General features: G+C 43.8%; 1 protein-coding gene across 3 annotated transcripts in view; it reads left to right on the top strand.

Annotated features, from left to right (window-relative positions):
- The window catches only part of lcor (ligand dependent nuclear receptor corepressor), a 37,687-nt gene extending 14,859 nt beyond the window's left edge, over positions 1–22,828 (top strand). For 2 of the 3 annotated variants that reach the window (XM_029850137.1, XM_029850138.1), the window contains exons 2-8: positions 1,878–1,943; positions 3,099–3,178; positions 4,596–4,628; positions 4,714–4,846; positions 6,959–7,417; positions 8,791–8,866; positions 10,759–22,828. In XM_029850137.1, the coding sequence (XP_029705997.1) occupies positions 1,878–1,943; positions 3,099–3,178; positions 4,596–4,628; positions 4,714–4,846; positions 6,959–7,417; positions 8,791–8,866; positions 10,759–11,875 (1,964 nt within the window). In that variant the 3' untranslated portion in view covers positions 11,876–22,828. The remainder of the gene's footprint in view (positions 1–1,877; positions 1,944–3,098; positions 3,179–4,595; positions 4,629–4,713; positions 4,847–6,958; positions 7,418–8,790; positions 8,867–10,758) is intronic. The other variant, XM_011612643.2, reaches the window with a different exon arrangement.
- Positions 22,829–25,142: the final 2,314 nt, after the last annotated feature.

Below are 25,142 nucleotides of genomic sequence, written 5' to 3'. Positions count from 1 at the left end.
CAGTTTTCAGAGATTGGGGACACTTTGTGTGTGCTCAAGTGAGGGAGTGGGGGGGGTTGTCGAGAGTCACGTGTATTTACACATAAACCCATGAATCTCATGCTCCATAATGCACGAGCGTGTTCATGTGTGTGTCGTCTCCCTCTGACATGTCATGTGTAAATGCTTTTGGGCCCATGACTGAATTGATGACCTACATTCTGGAGTGGTTTGCCCCCCGGCTCACTTGGTCAGTGTTACCTCATTTGTCCAATCACATCCTCGATATCATTTGTTCAATCAGAAGCTCAGCCTTTCTCGTCTGGTGATGTCATCCAAACCAAGTGTCAAATATCAGGAACACCCCCTGCCTCCGTACTGGGGCCCCACGGCGTGCAAGCTACACCAAGTTTAACTTAAGGCTGCAGTGCCACAGCTCCTACCCCCCACCCCAAACCATAACCCCGCACACACCACGACCACCACTGTAACACTCTCCCCAACACCCAATGATCAATCTGTGCAAACACAGCTCAAAGCTTCTGAAAATTGAAGATTGGGGCTTTTAGTTATAAAAGCTGCCCTTGTCCACCACATCAAATGCATGTGCATGTACATCTGTGCACATAATACCAAGTTCTCTTGCAGGATTTGAACCCAACTTAATATGAACTTGGCAGTATGCCAAAACAAGCTGATCAAACAAAGAATGCATGAAAGATTTCACTCACTCACTCACTCACTCACTCACTCACTCACTCACTCACTCACATTTCCATGCTGAGCTGACCACTGCTGGTCATGGTACCACTGCTGGTCATGGTACCATTTGCGCAGACAGGCCCGGTGGGTATTGCTGTGGTGATCATGTGAATCCTGGTTGTGTTTATGTTTGTGTTAAGAACCTTCATGAGGATGCTCCTAGCCTTGGTCCTGATCTGCTATGGCTTCCTAACTCCTAGCTCATCAGGGTTGTTTCTTCCTGTAGTTTAAAGGACCAACGTGGGGTCACCACAACTCTGTGTGTTCTCTCAACATTTCTCCTTGAAGCAAAGACATACATGTCTTTGTCACAGGTTCTCTCTATCTTCCTCCATTTCCAATTAATTGAGGGTGAGTAGGGTTGAGAACTTGAATATGTATTTATTTTCTCTGTATGCAGTTGCCAAGCAACAGAAGCATAAGAATATTTACAGTTAATCTAAAGTGACAGCAGCCTGCTATATTAAAAGAAAAGTTCCAATTTACTTTAGAGCAGAAAGAAAGACAAGGATGTGTGTGTGTGTCTGTGTGTGTGCGTGTGCGTGTGCATGTTCTTGTATTTGCAACATACTGGGTACCAAGATCTGCATTCTCCTAGCAAAGAGGACATTTTTGACTGGTCCTCACATCAGAGGACTGTTTAAGGATGAGGTCATTGTTGGGGTTGAGGGGGTTCAGATTAGTGTCTGAATCTGATGAGTTGTGGCTTGATAATGCCTCCCATGTAAAACTGTGGCCTTAAAGGTCAGCATACAGTCAGATTCTGGGTGGTACATTTTAATAAAAGAGTGTTGAGATTGTTGAGACTGTCAATTCTAGAATTGTGTTAATGTTATCGTCCAGGAAACAGAGGTACTGTGATGGCTCAGCGGGCCCTTGGCCAGGGGTCAGTGGTCACGGTGGGGTCAAGAGCTGGGGAATGCATTATATCTATGAAAGTGCTTGTAAGTACACAGATGAACGTGTGTGTGTGTGTGTGTGTGTGTGTGTAGTTACCTGAAGTCCACAAATAAAGCTGCCCTGTATTTAATTTACCTGTTGCCAGTTTTGATAAAAGAGTTGTGTGTTTTATCAGCCACTGCTGTAGTGTGTTTGTGTGCATAATTTGGGTTTTAAGGTTCTGTTCTTTCTTACAGGCTTTGAAAGCATCTTGGAAGGCTTGTTTGGGCCAGGACTAGTCAAAGACCTCACCCTTTTCCAAGGTAAATTTACCAAAACACTACCACAAACACTGGGGCGGAAACACAACATCTGCACTTTCATTACATTACAGAGTTACAGAGTCACAACCAGAGAAACTCCAGTACAGCCAGTCTGCTGGTTTGGAGACCACTGTGCTGTCCTAGAGTCACGTGACCCTCCCAGAGCCTGGAGGCAGGTCTGTTTCTATCTCTGCTTTCTGCTCTTCCTGCTGAACTGATCATCTGTCAGCAGCCTTTAGCCAACCTTCATGCTCAGCAGCAGAACTAACAGCCTGCTTCATTAACTTCTATGGAAACAAACAGGAACACATTAAATCTTCATGTAAACACTGTCAATATCTTCCTCCAGCTTCTAAATTGGTGCAATTGCACATTAACAAGACAACTGTGTGTGTGTCCAACAGACTAGGCGCAACATTTCAACATTAGTATTCAATGTTGTAATCAGGCGCATTGATCAGGACTGAGCCTGCAGCCAAATCTTTGGTGATTCTGACTGCCGGTATGTTACAGTCAACTAAAGTTACACTTTAATAAACAGGAAATGCTGATGCTGAGAAGCTCCCCTGGATTCAGAGGCTCCGCCCATCTCTGTGATGTGTAGCAGCTAAAGCGCCAGGAGACAGCAGCAAATTTCCTCATCCCACCTAACATGTTTAACACCAGCGCAGCCCTGGAGGAGCCTAATTAGTTCTTCACAAATAAGGCTTTAGGGCATGACCACACACACACACACACACACACACACACACACACACACACACACACACACACACACACACACACACAGAGTTGTTCAGGTGTTCGGTGCTCTTTACGCAGTGATACTCAACAGTGAATTGAGCTGATCTGTCAGTCACAGCAGTTAGTTGATGTGTCGTCCTTCATGTCTGAAGTTGCAGTAATTTGGTTGCGGTAATTTAATTAGTGCTGTAATTAAAAGGGCAACATTCTGGTTGAATTCCTCTCTGTTGCTACTCTGAAGCACAAGAACAGGCTTCTCAGCTCATCTTCAGCAGGTTTTAAAGCTCATCTGTGGACCTCAGAGGAAACCAAATGAGTTCCTCACTCATTTAATGACAATATAAAGTGTAACGATGCTCTCTGGTCTGGAGGGGTCAGGCTAATCTGAATCTCTTCTCTTTGGTGTCTCAGACTGCGAGCCAGAGGAAGTGTCTGACTGGTCCTTTGATGGAAACTGTCTCTTCTGCTGCTTAAGACGAGAGAACGTGAAGGTAAGAGCCTTCACTTTAGCCCCTCCTTGGCAATTTACAAATTTATTCCATTTTAATGACAAACTGGGGACAATGGTGAGACTGGAGACACTGGTGAGACTGATGTTACTGGGGAGACTGGGGACACTGGAGAAACCGGTGAGAGGTGCACAGGACAAACTTGGCAGCAATTAGCCAAAGCGATGGTTCAGGACTGGTCCCAGAGACCAAATATCACATTTTCTAATATTCCAAACTTCAGCTGAGTTTGGTCCTTCTTTCATCCTGTGTTTCTTTGTCCTTGTGTCTTCTTTATTTCTTGATAAGGCCGTTTGACTAATTTTACTAAAAGAGGAGGAAGCGTAGTTCAGTTTGTCCTCTGCAGTCACCCATCTGTCTCCTAAAACATATCTGTGCCATGAGCACCTCCCCCCAACCCATCTGTCCATTTTTGCTAATGCTAATGAAGCTATGCTAACAATGAAGCCGACTGTGCTACTGCCCTTTGTGTCGAATGTAGGTGTAAAATCCGAAAATAATCAGACCTAAAAGAGAAAAATGGAACAGAAATGAATGACAGTGAGTAAAATGGGCTGATTACAGCGGGTCTCTTTAGCTGCGTTCTCTGATGCTCACTTAATGTTTTAATCCTTTCATGTGTGAAAATATCCTGACCAGAACCTACTGTGGCTTTAATGTGTCCTCCACGCCCTTTCATCTTTTATTCATCCCTTTCTCTCCATCTTAGCATCATTACCTTCTGCTAGTTTGTGAAATGCCAGGGGAGCTTCTGTGGGTGGGAAGCATGGATTCATCTATCTGACGCTACCACACCAGCCACCAGCAGATCGGCAATGCTGAAGCCTTAAAACACACACTCACCTCCCTTTGAAGCTTTCTCACACACACTGAGACTCCTGTTTTAGATGGAGCAGCGTCACAAGTTGTTACAGTGTTAATTCTTCTCAATTACGTTGTTGTCTCTTCTGGTTCTCCACCTCAACTATCAGAACATGGTCACTGAGCTGGTCTTTGGTTCCCTGCTTTTTGAACATGGCCATAGTTCAGAAGAGTCCAGTTCAGGTTTTTAACCTCAGATATTTATGACAGCGTGGACGAAATGTTTGGCCCAGACCGACCTGAGACAGACCCACCTGAATCAGAACGACCTGAGCTAGACCTACCTGAGCCTGAGCCAGACCAACATTGGCCAAACCCACCTGGGCTTCACCCACCTGAACCAGAGCAGACCCAGCTGAGCCAACCCAATCTGGACCAGACCACCCTGGGCCACACCTCACTTCTCTTCCAGTGATTTTTGTCTCTGTTTACATCCTTGTGAAATATGAAATATTTATTGTAGAAGTAAATAAAAATAATAAAAGCAGCTTTTCTCACATTTTCTCAAGATGAATAATACCAGTTTGTGCTCCTGCAGATGTCCATTTCAGTGGAAGCAGCATCATTACTGGTGTGAGCATAACCGTTGGAGGCTGGACGTGATGACTGGTGCTTGAGGGTGTGTGATGGTTTATTTACTCACTGTTTGTGTGCAGGAACACAGAGCAGAGAAGGGTGGAGGCTGCCTGGTGCTGTCGGAGTGTGAAGACCTCAAACAGGAGCAGTCTCGGATCAGCCGGCTGGAGAGACAGGCCCAAGAGTTCCTCAATGCTGTATTCCACAGAAAAGGTACACACACACATGCACAGATGTTTGAACTTTGACACAGATGTTTGAACATTTTAACCTGTCCATTGAGGACATTTGATGGATTTTTTGCAGAACTCATCAACTCTGCAGGAGTTTAACAAAAAATGAGCCGCCAGGATTGTGGGACTACTCTTAATTTCCACTGCAGAACCAAAGACTGTCGTCTTTCTATGAACTATCACAGTTATCACATCTTCAATATCTTCAATATGTCAAGCCAGGCCCTACAGCTAGACCAGAGTCTGGATATCTGGGCCAGAGAGCCCGACCCACTTATCAAGGCTGTAGGAACATGCTTGCTGAGCAGCCGCCTCATTTAGACAGTTCCAAATAGGATGTATCAGGAGGTTCACACCAGTACCAACTGGAACTATGAAAACTGGATATCAGGGGACCATTCAGAAGCAGGAAGGTCTCCAAATATCTTAATGGAGTTTGTGTGCTATCAGAACCATTAACACTCAACTAGCATTAATGCTAGTTAATTAAACTAACAATTATTATTGATGTCCAGGTCACATGAGACATATCATCCATCACAAACAGTAGTCAGGTATGTCTCGTCCTTGAATACAGACAGAACAGTCCAGAATTGGGTTCTGAAGACTACCAATCAGGCCAACATCATTTCAGAATAAAAGCACAGTGTCCCATCACCATACACACGCCCGCACGTCGTCATGGCGACATTACAGTGCAGATTTCAGCTATCTATGATGCTTATCAGTGACACGTGGGGATGGATTTACTGTTTCAACACCAGCACAGATGTGTTATGTAGTTGTTAGTGAGCTAAAGCTAACATCATTCAGGCCAAACCGCAGCAGCAGAAGGGACAGAAACACCTGCCCAGGTGAACAATTCAACTTTATTTGTCCCCTCAAGTTAGGTTTACTGTTACAGTGTGCAGATACACTACTACACACTAAAAACTAAGATAAAACAGGCTCATTCTAGTTATGGAACAACCCAATAACTGTATAAACATACATGATATCTGTGCTCCAAAGGTTTTTAATGAGGTCAAGGCTGTTGTTGTTTCTGCTGTTGTTGTTGTCTTTGTTGCTGTTGTTGTTATTGTTGCTGCTGCTGCTGTTATTGTTGTGCATCAGACTGGGAGTTGGCCATCTTACAACAACCAGCCCAGTCCATTGGCTGTGTTTTTTTCCAGAAAGCAGAGGGAGGAATCAGACGTGTTTCCAATCAATGACTACCTCCAATCAATCACCACAACAGGCAGCGCTGCCTGACACTTATTCTATTGCTTGTTTAGCTCTACGGTCTTTATTCCTATTTTGATCAAACGAGATACGTCCTCTGAGCTGGACATCAGTGTTGAGTTTCCTCCTGTGTAGCTTCACTTAAGATGCAGTTACACTTTACCTTCCCTGAGATTTCCTGGTGGGACATCGAGCCACTTCCTGTTTTTTTGCACGCAACAGGTCCGATGAGCTGCTAACGGTTTTATCATCGCATCAACAAGGTCACGTTTAATGGTACAAATGATCAAGCCTCATAAAGCCAGTAACTCCAATATGTTCAGTGGTGGTGTGTCTTCAACTTTTCAGAGCTTTGCTGTCATTGCTCAATAATGATATATGCTCCAATCCTGCTGTAATCAGTTCTGCATGAAAATGGTGTGCGCAGAGACTTGTTCAGGTCACACACAGGCCCGGAACAACTGTTGCTAATTGGAAACAAAGCTGCTAGCTGAAGGAGTTATGTATCCATCATTGTACTGTTGTTTACTTTAGCAGATGGAGCCGCCAATGTTGCTCAGTCTGCTTTTGAAGGTGGGAGAACCTGATGTATCTGGGGATCAAACCCATAACCTTCTTAATCTGAGACAGTGGTGTTCACATTACACCTGACTAAAACAACAGCAAGTGGCTTCGGAGGAGATGTTTGGAGCAATCTACAGTAACCACTGATATCATGGGCAGGATTACAGGCTGCTTCCATGTGATTTTTGGATTAATTCACTATTGCATTAGGATTAGATTTTCAGGATAAAATGGGATGAATAAAGTGAACCTGGCAATAACTGACAGCATGTTAACCTGTTGACTCTTCTGTTTCACTTCCCTCCAGACCTTTCACGTTTCTCAGAACCTTACATTCCTCTAGTGGCTCGTGAGATCATGCAGCGAATGATCCACCAGTTCGCTGCTGAATATACCTCAAAAACTACTCAGGACGACTTGCCCCTGCCCAACGGCACCATGAAGGACCAAAGCCTGCCGAGAACTGCGTCTCTGGCCCCGGCCCCATGCTCTCCCACTGGCCCTCTGCCCACGTCTAGCTCTCCTCCGTCGTCTGCCTCTTCCTCTCCCTCCTCGACCCCCGGGCCGGGCCTCAGCCCCACCTCTGCTGCTACTGCCTCAGTTTCTGCCTTCAGCAACGGTACAGGAACCAGCAATGGCGGAGGAGGGACGGCTGTGGCTTCTGCACAGAATCCTGTCCTTAGCAAGCTGCTCATGGCTGATCAAGACGGCCCACTGGACCTGTCCGTCAAAAAGAACCAGGACAAGCCCGAGCCATGTCAGCAGGGTGAGGGCAACATGCATGCACATGCACGCACACACATCTCTATCTCAAAAGAAATCATTCTAAAACCTGCCCTCAAGTCTGGCCGTCAAGTCTGAAATCCAGCACAAACAAGGGTTCAGTTCCAGGAAGTAGTGCTGTTATCGTACTGCTACATTACATAAGTGAACACACACACACGCACGCACGCACACACAGTGTGTACAGATTTCAGTCAGTCCTTGTATGTCCGGCAGCTTTTGTGTTAGGCTGAGCTATGACACGTAGTTGAGGCTCCATCCTGGTTAATCAAACCAAAGCAGCAGGGGTCCATGTTTCAATTACACAGCTGAAGCAGCAGCTCCTCATTTAAGTCCTCAACCGCAATGTGACCGCTCACCCACTTTAACAGCAGCTTTTTGGAATCTGCTTACAGTAAGCCTCCTTAATTTTTACAAAAAGATTTAGGTATTTACATCAGCCTCATGCTCACTCACATTCACGCGCGCGCACACACACACACACACATGCAAATCCAAACACACGCAAAAGCACCTTTAAGACTTTTTGGACTCAGATTAAGCTCAAAGCTGGTGCAAACATGTACAGTCATGCACACTTATTTAAATCACTGTAGGTGGGATTCAGTTAAAAAAATGACACTCTTGATTCTTATCAGCATTTTAAAATGAAAATGTTGATTTTGAATAGAATGTTAGATCAGCGATGAACACATCAAAGAAGAATCACGGTCCATAAGTACGATTTTCTCCACATCAGAGACCTCCGAGAAGCAGTAAAACGAGAAAATAAAGCTTGTCCCGTGAAAAAAGCATCATTTTCTGGAGAAAATGTATCCTTCTTATGGTGTTGTTTGATCTGATCATTGTGATACTGTTTGATGGCCACAGACGCACATTTATGCAGATGGTGAGAACACATTTATTCTTTTGGACCTTTCTTCAAAGGTTAAATCTGTCATCAACTGTTGGTACCAACACAGTTCATCAGCGCCACTATCCTCACGCTCCAGTTTCCATTTTAATATCACCTCATCTTTTCTTTTTGGTCTGATTAAATGTCAAAAATCCCTGAAGATTAGTGAGCATGGTGGCATGTGGGGCTGTATTGTTAGGGTCAAAAGGTCAGCTGCACTCTAGAGATTACACTGACAAAACACAGAAAAAGCCTCTTCTGTTTGTGGTCATATGTGAATTTCTGGTTTTACTGAAACTCTAAAAAAGAGAAATGTTAGAAATGAGAAACACATCATTTGTCAACTAAATGATGTGTTTGAGCTGCAAAATGCATTCCATAATTCTATAACTGTGCTTAAATCAGTTGTGTAATGACACAAGAATAATCTGTGAGGCATTAAAGAAAGTGTTACCCCTCAGACGGTGTCCTGGATCTTTCCACTAAGAAGAACGACAAACCCTCATCCGGCCTGTCTTCTGCATCTGGGATCAAAGGGTAAGTTGACAGGACCACTAAAACTTTTGGTAGTCAGCTCTTGTGATATTGGGAGTCCTCCTGAGGCCATCATGTGGTCACATCCTGATTAGTCCTGCCAAAAAATGCTGTCAAATCTAAAAAATGCCCAAATAATCGATTTCACAAGCAAATTGGAACATCAGAAACCAATGGCTGGTGTGTTGGGATGTGCTGGTTCTCCCACAAACACACAATCAAAAGGCTAATCGATGCCATCGCTGCTGTAGTCCTATACAATCTACCTTCTCATGTTCAGGTGCTGATGATAAACTTACTCCTGGAGTCAAGGTTCAGTGCAAGTACAAGTCACCAAACACACATGTAGGTTTTAGCTTTCTGTCCACCAGTCGGAGCCGTTATTGACGACCCTCAGCGCTTTGCTCCCCATTTATTGATGAAGTGTTTTCTGCCTTGAAGCTACATTTGAATAGACAGAATCATGTTGAATTCTCGCAGCAAGAGGGAATAAACAATCGACACTAATCGCAGTTGCCATTTCCAGGAATACTCCTGATCTGTAGGTCAAAGATGGATTAGAAGAGGTTCAATAAGCTGAGCAGCCCCAAACACTGACTTCAGCGGAGGAAACCAAGACATTAGAGAACATCTCAACGTGCTCTATAAACTGAGCACATTTAATCCCAGGTGACCGCTGGAGTAAAGCTGAGTTTGGTGCAGTGATTTGCCACATTGATACAGCCAGGGAGGAGGTGGGGGGCGTTGTATACACAGTGTTCACCAACGGTTGTTGTAGTGGAGCTTCTTCTTTACTGCAGATGAAAAGACAACAGACAGCTGCAAGTATGAAATTAGCAGCAGAAGCAGCTCGATCCTGTCAGGACAGAACACTAACCTCCCCCACCCCCTGCAGGCTCCAAATGCCCCCGGGCCCTGTGCCTCAGTGAGCGCGTCTAATGATCAGGTCATGTAATATTAATATGAGGGGGGGGTCAAGGTTACTGGAGTTTAAATCCATTTCCGCTGCATCTGTGTGCTAGTCAGAAAGACCTGTGTTCTCCTGGCTGTTTCCAGGAGAACACAGGTCTTCCTGCCGCTGAAACTAACGTCTTTTCCTTCCACAAGTGGAAGCTGACGTGATCCAAAGCCCCTCATTAACCCTGTATTGTTGTCACTGTACTCCAGACCTCCCACTGTGGTAATCGGTCTTAAATCTCCAGCTGTGTGCCCCCCTCACGGCACAGTGGGCTTCTCTGGTGCTTACCAGAACACATCTCCAGTGGAGAGACATGCTATTCCCATCAACAATCTTCTCTCTGGAGCAATCCGCTGACTGGACAAACCATTTTCTGTTTGAACCCAAGGGAGCGTTTACAAGGGCTTGTTGCCATAGTAACCTAATAGTGGGACCATTGGAGGCAGCATCTGTAGTGGAGGCACTTTGCATCGGGGTATTTAAGTACATTCCAGCAGCTGAGACAGGAAGCACAAATAAGAAGTAAATGCAGACATGAGTGCAAAGGTTCTTCTCTTTCTCCCTTCTGGACCAGCAGCTCTCTGACATTTCCAGGCTGTAGAACATTTCAAGTCCTTTGCGTGACACCACACATGTGATGAAAGAGCATTTTTCTTGATCATAAACTGGGAATTTAAAGTTTCTTATTTTGTTTGTTACTGAAAAGCAATTTCACTGATTTAATCATTTTCTATATCCGTGAGGCCCTTGAAAAAACAGGCAGCTTTTTGGCTCTTTTGTCTTCACAACATCACTTTTATTCCTCTATAAAATAAACAGACTGATCATTGATTCTTCATCTACAAACTGTCAGAAGTTTGTATATAAAGTCAAATACATCAAAACCATCTGGTATATCTCATGAAACTTTTAACACCATTTCCTTTCTTTCATCCAGACATTCCCCCAAAGTTGAACAGACATTGTCAGAGGCAGATGAGGAGGATGTCCTGCTTCAGAGAAGTTTGCAGGACGGACTGAGGGAGACCTTCATTAACTCCCAGTGCTTCAAACCACCCTTGGCCCGCTCACTGCGCATTAAAGAGGAGCTCCTCAGCCAGAAGCACCGCCTCCTCAGCCAGCCTGCTGCTCTTTCATTGGCTAATCTGGAAGCAGCCGGCTTGCTTAATCACGGGCAGTCCCACTCCTTGCTTGGCCAAAAGTGTTCCTCCTCTTTCTTGGGAAGCAAGGCTCACCTTGATAGCCTGCTAAAGCTTAAACAGGCTAGCGGAGCACTGAGCGGGGCCCTCAGTGACCTCAAAGACCTGCCCACATTCCTGGAAAATCACCACCACAACCACCATGGACCCTTCTCCTATAAGGGTTCCCTCCATCATCACCACAACAATCAGGGCTCCAAAGCCCACCACAGCGAGGGAAAGAGGGACCAGGGTCACTCACCTCCTGTTGACCTAAAGATTCCCCAGGTTCGGGGCATGGATCTCTCCTGGGACTCCCATGCCTCTGAGCTGTATGGCTACGGTCCCCTGGGAGTGGCGGGTGGTGCTGAGAACACCCTGAGCCGGAAGCTGAGAGCCATCCTTCCTAAGCAGAACCGCCGTGGAGGAAGCCTGGGAAGCCTACTGGATGGGGCAGCTGATTACTGGAGCAATGAACTGGACCATTCAAGTTCTGGGCCAGCATACTCCACCTCAGATGTGGAAGGGGACCCAAACTCCAAGCAGCCAAGGAAGAAGAGGGGCCGCTATCGTCAGTACAACAGCGAGATCTTGGAAGAGGCTATAACTGTAGTGATGAGTGGGAAGATGAGCGTTTCAAAGGCTCAGAGCATGTATGGAATCCCACACAGCACCTTGGAATACAAGGTCAAGGAGCGCATGGGAACACTGAAGAACCCCCCAAAGAAGAAGCTCAAGCTGATGATGAAAATGGAGGCAGGAGGCCAGGATTTTCCTGCCGAGTCTGAAAACACACCAACCTCAACCCCGCGAGATGAAGACCAGCCACTGGCTGCTGCTGAGCTCAAGGACAATGTCAAAGAAGAGATTGACTAAATCAACTCACATGTGTAAACCTCAAAGGACTAGAAGCGAAAATGGATGGGGCTTTGTTTGTGCCAATTTACTTTGCAGTAACTGGGTGAGCACAAATGCAGGTATAATATTCAGAGGATTCTTTAAAAATGGAGATAAACGACCAATCCAAAAATTTCAAGAAGCATCACCTGAGCGGTGGTTAGCATTTTTTTAGCTTCTAACCAGCGGCCGAACAAATGTGGCAGAAGACATTTGTAAAATGAAAGTTGATAAAATTTCCATGAGCATGCTGATAATACTCAGCCCAAAAACCTCTTCCCCTTTTCTCTGACCTTGATCGTTGCTGCTTATAAATGCAGTTTGGACTTTGGATTATTCCAATTTAGTTAGGATGAGTGAAAATTGACAGATTAGTCCCTTTACTGCTCACCATCTCATGGAGTACTAGCGACAAATTGGTAAGTGAGTTGTCAATATCAAAGCCAATTTTAAGGTTGACTCATGCCATTGATGTTCCTCATCGAGGTTCTGAATCAAACCCCATCCTCCTACTGCCAGGTATCCATGATGCTTTAACGCAAACCCTTTTTATTTTCTCCTCCTTGAGAAATTATGCTAATCTCTGTGTGAACGAAAGCAACATTGACCTGTCCTTCTCATATGAGAAAAGACAAACAAGAGTCATTCAGGGATGCATGTTTGTGAGTTTCGTGAACACTACTGATTCTATGTTCCACATTGTTTCCTCTATCCTTTTATTTGATTCATTTTTGCTTTCTTTTGCACTACACATTGGGTCTGGCGCTTACAGACCAGGTTACCTCGGCATTGTTGCCCTCGCATCATGCACTTATTATGGTCTGTCTCCATAGCCCAGTCACAACCCTAATATCAGGTCAGGGGTCAACATTTCCTGTGGATGTTGATCCACAATCAGATCTTATCGGCCTCTAAACCCTATTTGCCAAGTTGAGGGATGATGTGATTGTGGAGCAATGAAGCAGGATGCTACCTCCTGGACCTCCATCAGCGTTTCACTTCTGAGCCTGAAATGCTGGCGCTGCCTTCAGGTTCATTCAGCCCCTCTGGAGATGGTTGTGGGACGAAGACCTTTTAGGATCAGAAAGTGAAACTATGCTGCTATCCATGTGATTCTGTACCTCCTACACGATGCATTAGCACATCTCTGCTAGCAAGAAAAGAATGCTGGTTTTGTTTTCTTTTTACTAACAGGAGCAACTTAGCTGATTTTTAACAGAATCTTCTTCCTCAGCATCTAAAGACACAACAATGTGCATTTTGGAGGGCCGTTCATTTTGGGATGGTGGGTGGGTTGGGTGGGCAACACATTTGAGTGAGGTGGTCGGTAGAGGCGGGACTAAGGCAGAGGTAATATATTATAAATTATTATGATTGGTGATGTAAAAGCCAGTCTGATTCAGAATGATTTCTAATCACCTCATCTCAGGGTAGCTGAGACAGACTCTGTGGGTTTCAAACATGGTCATTTCCTGTAGGACCTACAGACAGGAGGACAAGACATGCCCCTCACCGAGGCAATATGGGAGAAATTCGGCAGCAGCACAGCAGAAATCCCTGCTAATGAATCAAGGGGAAACACTGTTATTGGGGATCCAAGTCAAGTCTCAAACCTTCTAAAATAGCACTTTTCAGACAAAAATACAAAAGGAGGAAAGCTGCCTAAGGTTCGCCATGCAGTGCAGCTCTTCTTTGGGGGTATGAAGCCATGTGGGGGCCAGAGAAGGGGAAGACAAAAGCTTTAGTGTGTGAATCCATTCAGAGAGCTGCAGCATGGATCTAAACCACTCTTTACCTCCACTATTAAAAAAAAAAAAGACAAAAATAGTCGAGAGCTTGATATTTTACGTCGTTTTGTCGTGTTGTTTTTCCTCCCCACACCTCAGAATCACCAGAGACACCAAATCTATTGCCACAACTTAGCAGGAGGGGAAGCAAATCCCTCTGAGGATGCTGTGGAAAAAAACACAAACTTCTTTTTGATTCACAGGAAGATTTATATTTCCTTTCTTTCTGGCTCTGTTCGAAATGTTGCTTGTCGCTCTAATACTGCCTGGTGCTCACCCAGTTTGTGAGATTTTTAACTCTGTTCAAATGAAATGATGATTCACTCCCTTTGAAATGTTTTGTAAATTTTATTTATTTGATTTTGTCTTGATTTTCTAAAAATGGCATGCACCACTTGCTTTGTGGCTGATTCGGAGGCAAGGCTGGCTAAATAGGTTTGAATTAATCAATTGAACACAATCATATGAGAATAATTATGGTGCCTGTTGGATACATTCTTAGTTCTCTCAGGCCTACTGGGTGTCCACCTTATGCACATTAGCTCCATTAGCTTAATTTGATAGCAACGTCTGAAACCTTGACAGGCACTGATTCCAGGCTTCCTGGTGCATGAAATGCATCCAACACTTTGACAATGCTGAGCATTTAAGGTGTCTAAAAGGTTGCTGTGCATGTGGAGTTGTACCCAGCGAAGGACAATGCACTGATCTGATAGTTAAAACAGGATCAAAGCATCAGTGTTTCCAGTAAAGCACTTTTGAGACACCCGTCTTTGACTAAAATACTATATTTAAGAAGGCACTAAAGTGGCTGATTTTGAGGGCTGTGATTAAAGGAAAACATTGGAATGATTGGTACATAAAGCGCAGCTTCTAAATGAGCTACCTTCCACAGCACTTAAGCCCCTATGCTACTAACCTGGACTAGAACTACAGATGTCCCTGGAAAATACTTGCTGATTTGATCTTCACTCGTCCTGAATTTTAGTTGTGCTTTCAAAAGTCCAAAAGCCCATTTTCAGCTTGGTTTGATCTACTGAGGTGCATGCCATTTAAACTATATTTATTTCATTTGGTCATTCAGTTTGTTGGTTTTGATTGTAGTCTTATGGTTAACGGCTCCCCCTGTCCGAAAAAACACCTACTCCTCGCTATCAAGTCTCACCACTGTTTTTAAAAGAAACTCAACTGAACGAATGTAGTGAAGCGATTATCTCACACTTTCACAACTGGGACAGCGATCTGCAGAGGACGGTGTCGTTCTGGGCCGACTGTTGCTTTACGTTCCACGCGTCTAGGCAGGTATACAACAGTAGCCTCTCAGTACTGCAAACATCTCAGGATTGAGCCGATGGGATTGGGAGCAATATTTGTCAGTCGGAATATGGCGCAGACTTCACTACCTACAAGAGATGTAATTGAGATCCGTATCAATAGATTATGAACATGTGGGCTTGGCTGGCAGAGATCAAGCCCAATACCTCAGTCTCAGAATAATGCCTCCTCTCTGTGCCTCGTACTTTCATGTATACATTATCTGGGACCTGGTGAAGGGTTATCCGATACTCTGGGAGATCACAGTTTTCACAGCTCTTTTTCTTTTCATCAGTTTTTTACGTCACCTCCCTCCACAGAGGGATGCACGTCAAGGGTCTGACTGACTAATATCTGCCACCCTACCTCTTTACAGCTGTTTTTAGGATTTTTATTCACAACCAGTAAGAGAACCAGATGGGTTCTTGGAAAAGGGGGTGCCAGTTCTTCCCACAGAGATGTATGTTTTGCAAATCAGTGTTCTGGTTTCAGCCTGGAGGCCATAAGTCAGGTTGGTCCCACCCTCATCTGAGAAAGAATCGCTGTTTTGTTCAGGGAGGGGGTCCAGTTCATTGGGATGTAACAAGAATCCAGGCTGAAACCTGACAGGAGGTGTTTATTTTTATATTTGATTTCTCACACCCAGAGAAATCAGAGACCCAAAGGGGAGATTGGACAGGTGGACAAGTTAACCTCCTTAATCTGCTGCCTTGTCAAAGGAATAAAGTTCTATTCAACATCTTTTACACTGCATTCTAAAACAAGATCCCATGCACAGGAATATGTACTTTTCTAAGATAAAATTACAAAGCTATATAACTATATGTATTTATTTCACTGTTTTTTTCTTTTTCTGTCAGTTTTTTTTAGATACGGCACACAGCAAAAACTCATTATGTATGAAATCACCATTCGCTGATTTTCTGTTTTTTGTCTCGTGCTGCATATCTGGTTGTCATTTATACCTCAGGTCTGACCACCCCGAAGCAGCTGATTGTATATTAGCTACACACACACACACACACACACACATACACAAAGGAAGAATCAGGATTTTTAGTACAGCTCATTTCCAGATTTTTAGATTTAACTGAGAAAGCAGTGAAGTGAGTTTAAATACTTGTTCTTGTTGTCGTTTGTACCGTTGATATTCTTGTTTTCTTCCCTTTGTTTTATTTAAAGAAGAAAAGACACGTTATTTAAAAGCCAGGTTTCTGTGAATACAATGCTGTACTTTGTGGAGCACACGCAGCCGTGGACGAGCAGAACGCACACACAAATGCACCTACGGTGGAACACAGTCTCCCTCCTCATCAGGTAGCTACACTGTGTGTGGGCAGATTTTATGTATAATTATGAAGCTGGGAGTCGTCTCTTTTAGAAGTAAGTGGGAGTGTTTTGTCTGCAGCCTGTAGAACATCAGCCAGGCTGAATACTCGGATTATGTGGGCACTGCCTCTGTGAAAATCTGAAAAAGGCATCCTTCTTCCTCTCTGGAGGAAACCTTCCCCGCCATTTTGTAAAAAAAAAAAAATCAGTTTGTTGCATGTTCACATCCTGCTAATTCTTGCCTTTGTGTTTTTTCTCCCACTTGTGCGATCTTTAAGCTTACTTGGTGATCTAGAAGTGACTGTAGTGTAGTTTAGGCCAGACCTGTGTGAGCAGTCTAAGATTACACTTACATCACATTTGATGATCCTCCAGTGAACACAATCCCACCTATTTGAACAAAGAAAACATCAGCTTCTTTACAAACCCCCACCATCACATTCTCTTGTTCCCCCTCAGACGGCTCTCACGGCGACATCCACAAATGGATGGAAATGTGCGTCTGTCTGCTGCAGAGGCTGAAATTAAGTGCTGTAAATGTCAGCGCAGATGTATTTCTGGTGAGGAGACATGTGGAGCTGATCTTCACAGTCCAGACACTCCGACTGTCACCAAAGGCCAGGATGACCCTCAGAAAACTGATATCAGGTGTCAGATTTTCCCCAGTCAAGTTGTCATTTTTACCACTTTAGGTAATAAAAAATGAGCACTGTTAGATTAAAGCAGAATTAAAGTGAGTTTGGGTCAAATCTGTTTGATGTAGATTTGCATTGAACCATGTTTCACCCTGGTGGGGTGCAGGGACAGCAGGCATTTGCTTTTCCACCGCCCCGCGCACCCGAACACACCTGCCAGAAATCATCTTTACAGATGGCAGCCAGACACCACAAGATAGACGTGGCGGTTTGAGGAGGTGGATGGGAGGGCGAGGATGAAATCTAAGTGAAGTAGAGAAGAATAAAGGCCGTTGAAGGTCGCCTTCCCCACCCCCACACTACAGTTAAACAACAGGCTTTTATATTGAAACTCCCTCCACAGGCAAATGTTCCTGTAAGGCAGCATGTCTGAGTGAATGCTGCTCTGAAACTGTAGTTAATCAGAATACCAGAGGGCAGTGAGAGAACATCACTCCTCAGTGAAGAGGAAAAATCAGACAGTTAAAACTGTGGCTGCCTGCGGGGAGCCCCGGCAACATGCTCTATGATGGACTGTTTCATAGGGCGCCCTTGAGTGTTGCCATGACAATCTTGCAGTATTGTTCCTATGTGGAGTTGTGTCTGACGATTTTGAGCCACCTATGTGAACCCGCTGGTCTGCTACTCTGCACTCAAATCGAACTCTGATATCATTCTCTAAAAGGTATCCATCATTTGTCTCACCAAGTGCAAAAAGAGATATAAAGATTCTATTGACAGACAGATTTACTCACATTCTTTTGGACTCTGTTCACCTTTGTCTTGTTCTGTTTCTCTTTCGTAGCATCTTTAGTGTCCGTTCACCCTGAAGCTGCTGTATTTTCTGCTACCTCAGTCCATCTCGAGGACTTGCCCATAGAGATCTTTGTGGGTGCCGACCGCTTCAGAAGTTGCAAAGTTGTTTATTGAAACTATAGTTTCATCCTCTGTCGCCAGTCTGGCACCTTTTCAAGCATTTCATAGCATTTTAGGCCTTAAAAGCTTCTGATGTGACGCCAGCCGGTTCAGGTTTGATGAAAGCTAAACACAGCAGCGCTAGCAACCATCTCGGTATTCTGTGAGGGTCTGTGTCATCACACCTTTTTGCGATTGCCCTCAGAAATGTCCAATCCTGATTGTCCTGTCACTCAAAGGTGTGCAGTTTAGCGGAGGTTTTCTCAGTAGCTGCCTCGCCGACGTGGATTGTTGGGCACTTCCCTTCACCCGCTGACATGCTTGTAAACACTGTTTGATTTTATTGTCACTTTCTTTGATGAAAAGTTGTAAACCTCTTCCCGTAACCTTCATCCACTATCAGTCATCTGTTTGGCATCTTCGGTCAGTGGAGCGGAGGGCCGAGGCGTTCATTCTCTGGCAGCCCCCAGACCGCCAGCTCCCATCAGAACCTTTCAGAACCCCTCAGTGCTGCCTGCTGGTATTGGGTTCAAGCCCAGCGGCATCAAGTCTTCCCCCTCCTCTTTATTTTCACAGAGGCTTTGTCGTGCTCTCCTCTAATGAGGAACCAACATTTTTAGGACAGGGCTGAAGGTTCTTTAAGCAACAAGGATGGTCATGATACCAGCAATATTACAAACATGCAGTATGTTTTGAAGCTGGTTAATAATTTTTGGTGGTAAAACTTTCATGAACCCTTCACAAAAGAGATTTTAAAGGATTGTGGCTAATGTATAATGTCTCATGTCTCATCTGCTGGTTTGATGTTTTGTAGTAATGGGCTCAGCCTTGATTTTTTTGTTTGCTGAGTTAAAAATGGAAAAACGTGAAAAAAATCTGTTTCTGTTTAACTTGCTCACGCTGCTGTGATCTGCCTGTTGCTTGTTTTGCGCTAATATTTGAAGTTGCAACATCTTTTGCATTTTAATGACCTGACTTGAAGTCTATGCTACACACATACCGGCGATAGAGCCCAGACAAGAGTTGGGTCAGATGTGCTGGAGAGTATCAGCCCAGACGGTTGACAGTTCAGAACATTCAATGTTGGAGATGATTCTCACACCTCAAAGACTCGTGGATGAAGCTGGAGCATCAACACTTAAAAGGGTCTTTGAAAAGAGGGTTTTCGTTCAACTGATTCTGTACATTATTTTCAGCCAAATACTTTTCAGTGCTTTATAAACCGCAAAGATTGTAAATAAAACTAACTTTTAGCAGGGGGGGCTCATGCAGAGCTCAATTTAAAAGGTCCATTTTATTGGTCCTCGAAATCTGAAAGGCTTGGACTGTTGCCTTCCCAAATGTCAAAACTAAGGAAAGCTGGAAGCTTTGACTTCAACTGTGTTTGGGAGCGTGACACCATCTCTCTTTCTTTTTCTCTTTCTCTTTGATAATCTTTCCGTCTTGGTGTTTCTCGGTGTGCAAAAAAAAGAAAAGAAAGAAAAGAACTTACAACACAGAATACCTCAGAAGAGAAAATCCATGTAACCTTGATGACCTCCAGTCAGACCCTCCCTATCAACACCCTCTGTGGGCACCTTCATATGCTCCTTTGTCCTTCACCTCTTGCCATGCAGTAGCCTAGTGCCCATATATGTATACACATGTATACGTATATTTACGTGTACATGTCGCATTAAATGACCACCGCGTTTCATCCAAAAAAGAAAACTAAAAAAAAACAAAAATCTTCCTGTCCTTACTTCCCAACTTTTAAGAGAAGGTTTTGTTGGAAAAACAGTACATGGAACACTTAAAACCAGTATGCGTAATGCCCTTTTCATTCCTCTTTATCTAATCTAAACTTTGTCAAAAACTGAATGTAAAAAAAGAAGAAAAAACACAACTAACCTCTTAAGTTGACTATACGTATTTAAGAAAATGAAAAGTCTATATGTGCACATAGATTATACATATTCAAGCCCCACAGACACACAAATGCATATGTAAATACAAATCTCTAATGTTGTATACTTTTATCTTGAATAGGAAGAGGATGAGCCTTTTCTGTTAATGATTCAGGGAAACAATAAAGGAGTCCAGTGCAGTATGTATATAAAAAACCAACCCCACACTTTTAGTCTTTGTTCTCTTACCATGTTTTTGCTTGTTAGCTCCCCTTTATGTAGCATAGGGCAAAGGGGCGGAGCAACTTTTTTTTTTTTCATTATGAGTAGTTGTAGTGGATGTAGGATCTAGTGTAGTTGTAGTCTTTCTAAGCCTGATTATGTGAAAATGGGGAAAAGAGGATGGGGCTTCCTCTGGAGCAGCCACTGTAAAGACAGTATATATGTGAAAGGCTACTTGACCTCCACATGCAGGATGGCCTTCATGTCTTACGTCTTGGACGTCACACTGCGGGGGTGCAGCGGGGTTGCTGGGGCGGGATGTATTGGAGACCGGTGTATATAGAAGTGTTGTACCCATCCTCCATGCCTGACTTTTTCACAGGCCTGTACATTGAAGCCACTGCGGAGGGACGCTTTGGGTTGTTACGGCGAGCAAGATAAAAGAGTGTTTTAAATGAAGGAGGCAGGATGGAGAGATTCCCATATGGGTTCTCCGCAGAACTCAAGTCCTTTTGAAACACATCTTCCTCACCTTTTGCAGGAAATGGCGGATGTTTTTGAATATTTTTGCATGCTGGTGTACATACCTCTGTACCAGTCCTCAGACTGGCTAATCTGAAACCGCTTTTCTAAACTTGGTCTTGCAGGACAGGTTCTGATGTTTTAAATAGAAAAGAAAAAAGCCTCTTACTGGGAAGGAAAGCCGAAGGGGTTGGTCACTGCAGCGGCTTTTGTGGGGTTTTTTTTTTTGCTAAAGCTCTTTTGCAATCATTGTTTTCCTTGTGTAAAGTAACAATGTATGTGTGAGTGAATTTGTGTGGCTGTAAGAAATTAGGTGAAAAGCTCACACTTGTTGATTTTTCCTCAGTTTTTCAACCATGCTTTCAGAAACCTTTGTGGTAACTCAACAGAACAGTGGGCTAGTTTGGAACGTTTGTGAATTGAGGGAAACACACCTCCCTTTGGTCATCACACTGACCTAAATTTCACTACCCCCTCAGGGACCCCCTAACTAAACTCCTCTAGCTCTTATTCAGGTACCTAATCTGCACCGAAGCCTAGCAATGATCTACTTTACCTCTATTTTCTTTCATCTATTCCTGAAAAAAGTACCCCTAAATTATTGTAATCAGTCTTTCTAACTCTCACATTTACTATTTCAATGCCTACTCACTGCTTGACTTTCCATTTGTCTGCTATTGGGCTGACTTTGCTACAGTACTTTTATGGCCTTTTCCCCAGTTCAGGATTGGCCAGGCTTTTCATCTGATGTGTTTCAGTTTCTGTACATGGTTTTCCTCTGAGATGAGCCTTGACGCTGCCCCACTGCATTGTGAGCTTCAGAGCAGCAACTTAACAATGACTTACACCGAGCTAACCTTGTAAACATTTCATCCATGTGTGCACATCAGTGGCTGGACTTTAACATTTATACTGGTGTCCAGGTATCTGTGAGTTCTAAGCGCTGCCATGATAGGTTCCCTCCATCGTCAGTGCAGTTACACACAGGAATGTGACAGAGCTGCCTTCAGTACTTAACTTCAGGGAAAACTACATAAGCCTGTTGCATCGAAAATAAAACTTCAAAGATCCCAGAGTTCGGCTGGGCCGATGTAAGTAATGAGGCACATCCCAATGGTCTGTTTTCTCATTCTTTGTCTCTTGGACAGTTGCTCTGTCCCTGCTGCAAGCACCTATGCTGTTGCTAAGTGTTAGCTTGTTTTCAGAAGCATCCTGCAGACTTTATAGCCTCCTTTCGCATGAAGTCGTTACCTGCTGGTCTGAAGATACAGGGATGTATTTTTAATTCTGCCTAAAGTTCGTACCACTTACAATCAAATCTGTGATTTTGGTGAAATTGTGTTAAAAAAAAAAATGTTTATGATGTTCTGAGAATTCTTACTTTCTACATTCCCAAGGCTGGTTCTGGTTCTGATCTGATTTCTTTCTGATTGACTGGCAATTGTTTGTGGAGATTTGGTAGACCCAAAAACTGTTGTCCAGGGTTTGGGCCCTTATTTGGGTAGAACAGCAGATGTTTTCTTCTGTCCCACTGGGCTTGTTCCCTGCTGAGATTTTGTTTTTGGGTTTGACGATATACCTCATTCCTTAAGTTCAGCAGGCCCCAGGGGGCGCTGCACTGATGCTCAGGATGCCCAAAACAACGTTTCACAATTTGGTCCCACCTGGACTGTACCTCTGACAAAGATAGACACACCTCCACACTGGTTCTTCAAACACCCCAATGGACCTCATTTTTTCAATATCTGTTTACAGTTTGACAAAAAAATATTTTCTCACATTGTAGTTTTATTTATGTACAATATTTTGTTCTTATTCTCATTTTGTACCTTGTGAGTTGGACTTTTATTCTTCTAGGCCTCTGTAGTATCGATGTCCATGTATATGAGCACTTAACAAGGATCATAATAATTTTAGTTTGATTGACTGCACTATTTTAGTGACTTTATCCCTCCCTGTTTTGAATGCAAAATCTGATCTGAAGTCTAATTAGGCCGGTAAATAATGAAATGTTTCATGATGTCTTTGATTTTCTTTCTTTCTTTTTTTTGACAAAGTTTAATCAGGATTTCTTACTTTTTTCCAAGTAAATTTTGCATTGAACATAAGGCTGTTTAGAACTGTCTTTGTGCATGTGTAAAATATTTTACTTGTTATGTTATATTCAATTTGGGGGAAAAAAGAAAATTCAGCTGTAATGTTGTGTAAGGTAGTATTCACTGGATGCTAGAACCTTGTTTTCAAAACCACTATTCTTCTAATAAATTTTGTTGTGAAAATAAGCATTTGGCATCATTCACATTGTGAGCTGATCCAGGACTTTTCTTCGGGTTGACATCATGATGTACATGGAATGAATTCAAACCAAACCGCTGGAATGAATTCAAACCAAAGATTGTAGGTACAATGGTGAAGCTCTGTTACCTCAAAATACCGTATTTTCACGACCATAAGGCGCACTGTAATAAAAGGTGCAGTCTCAGTTATGGGTGCTATATCTGTATTTAAAACATACATAAGGTGCACCGTATTTTTAGGCGCATGCTAAAACAAACAGTAAATAATGACAATGGAAGTAAAACAGAGTTTTGACACATTTATTGAAAAAAATATTCATTCTCCCGCCACAAAACCATCAAAGTTTTCATCTTCTGTATCTAAATTAAACAGCTGCACTATTTCAATGTCCAACATCCCGAATTCCTCTTCTTCATCATCTGAATCAGACTCACCGACCAGTTCCGCTTCAGCGTTGATGCCGACTTTTGTGAAAGCTCTTACAATACATGAAAAACGGTATCATAGCCCATGCGTCTACAATCCACCCACATATGGTGGCATAACTTGCCCGCCACTGCCTCATAGATGTGGCTGGGCGCGGTTATCTTGTCGCGGCAGTAGGTGCGGAAGATGGCCACCCTCTCCTGGTAATCCGCGGGCAGCCGCTGCGCAACAGTTGTCCTTGCACGTATGGAGAGATGCCGCCTCCTCATAAAGCGAAAACACCAAGATGGATTTCCTTGGAAGTGCTCAATGTCCATTTCTTCAGCAATCGCTTTGGCCTTTTGTCGAATGGTGACAGTAGAGATGGCCCTTCCAGTTGTTCGCTGTTCCACAACCAACTGTTCCACTTGGTCTTCCAGCTCGGGCCACCTTGCTTTGTTCCCACAGGAACTCAGCTTCGTCTTCCTCACTTTCGTTCACTTTCTTGTTTTCTCCACTTTCTGACCTTGGACTAATTTACATTAAAATGTCTTGCAGCTGCTCGGTTGCCATTTTCAGCCGCATATTCGATGGCCTGTAGTTTAAAGTAAGCCTCATATGCGTGTCGCTTGACCACCGCCATTTTAGGGGGTCCCTACGCGTAGGTGTGCCGCTAATCGATGGGCAGAGCGTTTATCGTAGTGCACCTACCAAAGGCACACAGCAGATTTTGGAACTCAGTCTACACACAAGGCGCACCGTCGATTTTTGAGAAAATCTCAGTGTTTTAGGTGCGCCTTATAGTCGTGAAAATACAGTAATGCTATCAAAAGGTTGGTAGGACATGCGGAATCCAGGTCAAGTCAGGGTTTCTGCTCAGGTGCCGGTTTGTCCCTCAGTTTTCCTCCTGATTCCACAACATTAGTGCCTGTAGGTGCCCTGTCACCATGTAAGTTAGTGGATGCAACCAGGTTTGATTTTCCTGAGTGGTCATCGCCCAGACATTAAAGACATACGAGCAGAAAGAAAAATATGAGCATTGCCTGTATAGCGCAGAGGTGACGGAACAAAGTACGTTTAAATTTAGTTCAGAAAATAATGCATTATCCTAGGTGTGTTGATGGGATTTAAAAAATGTTACTACACAAATATGATTTTGATAACCTCACAACCTCAGAACAACACTCTGGTTGGGACCATTTTCAAAAATATTATTTTGCGATATTTGTTTCATTAAATGGGGAGGTTTCTGAACATAGTTTTAAAGTTAGATAAAGTGTTAAAGTGCTGCCATTCTGAGGAATGTGTAGTGCTTGCTGTTAAACTTCAGGAGGTCACATGTTCGTCAGCAGGCGACAGATCAACCAGCTAGCTGCTGTAGCACAACTGGAGGAGGAAGTCATAGCTGAATCAGTGGCCTCTTGCTCTGATCGCCGACTCTTTTGTCTCCTCTGCATTTTCTTTAAGTTATCTCTGGCTCCATCTCTGCAGCAGGGCCAGGGGTAAAGAAGCCGCTGCAGCGATGGAGGAAGAAAAAGACAAATAACTTTTCAGAGCACGGGAAGTAGGTCATCCTACTATCAAATACTTATTTCTCCTACTGTGCCTGAGGCTCTGCCAGGGCTGCCTCTTTAGATACTGGCAGTGTTCGTTTGTCTGTCTCCTACACTCATTTGCACCGACATGGCCGACTGAATTCACATGGAACGCTGTTGAATATTTGGAGGTCTGACCTTATCTTCTGCTCAGGCTCATGCTGAAACAGCTCACAGCCGCATCTTCATCAGCAATCGCTGCAGGGATAACACACCTGCTTTAAACTGGGTAACAGAAAAGACTGAAAGACAAGCCTGGAAACACTCAGAAACACTTCCAGGCAGCAGAGCAGTTCTTC

The sequence above is a fragment of the Takifugu rubripes genome, chromosome 17 (genome assembly GCF_901000725.2).
Source record: "Takifugu rubripes chromosome 17, fTakRub1.2, whole genome shotgun sequence".
NCBI classification, from domain to species: Eukaryota; Metazoa; Chordata; class Actinopteri; order Tetraodontiformes; family Tetraodontidae; genus Takifugu; species Takifugu rubripes.
Note: the sequence above shows the minus strand (reverse complement) of the source record. Positions and strands in the feature narration are given on the sequence as shown.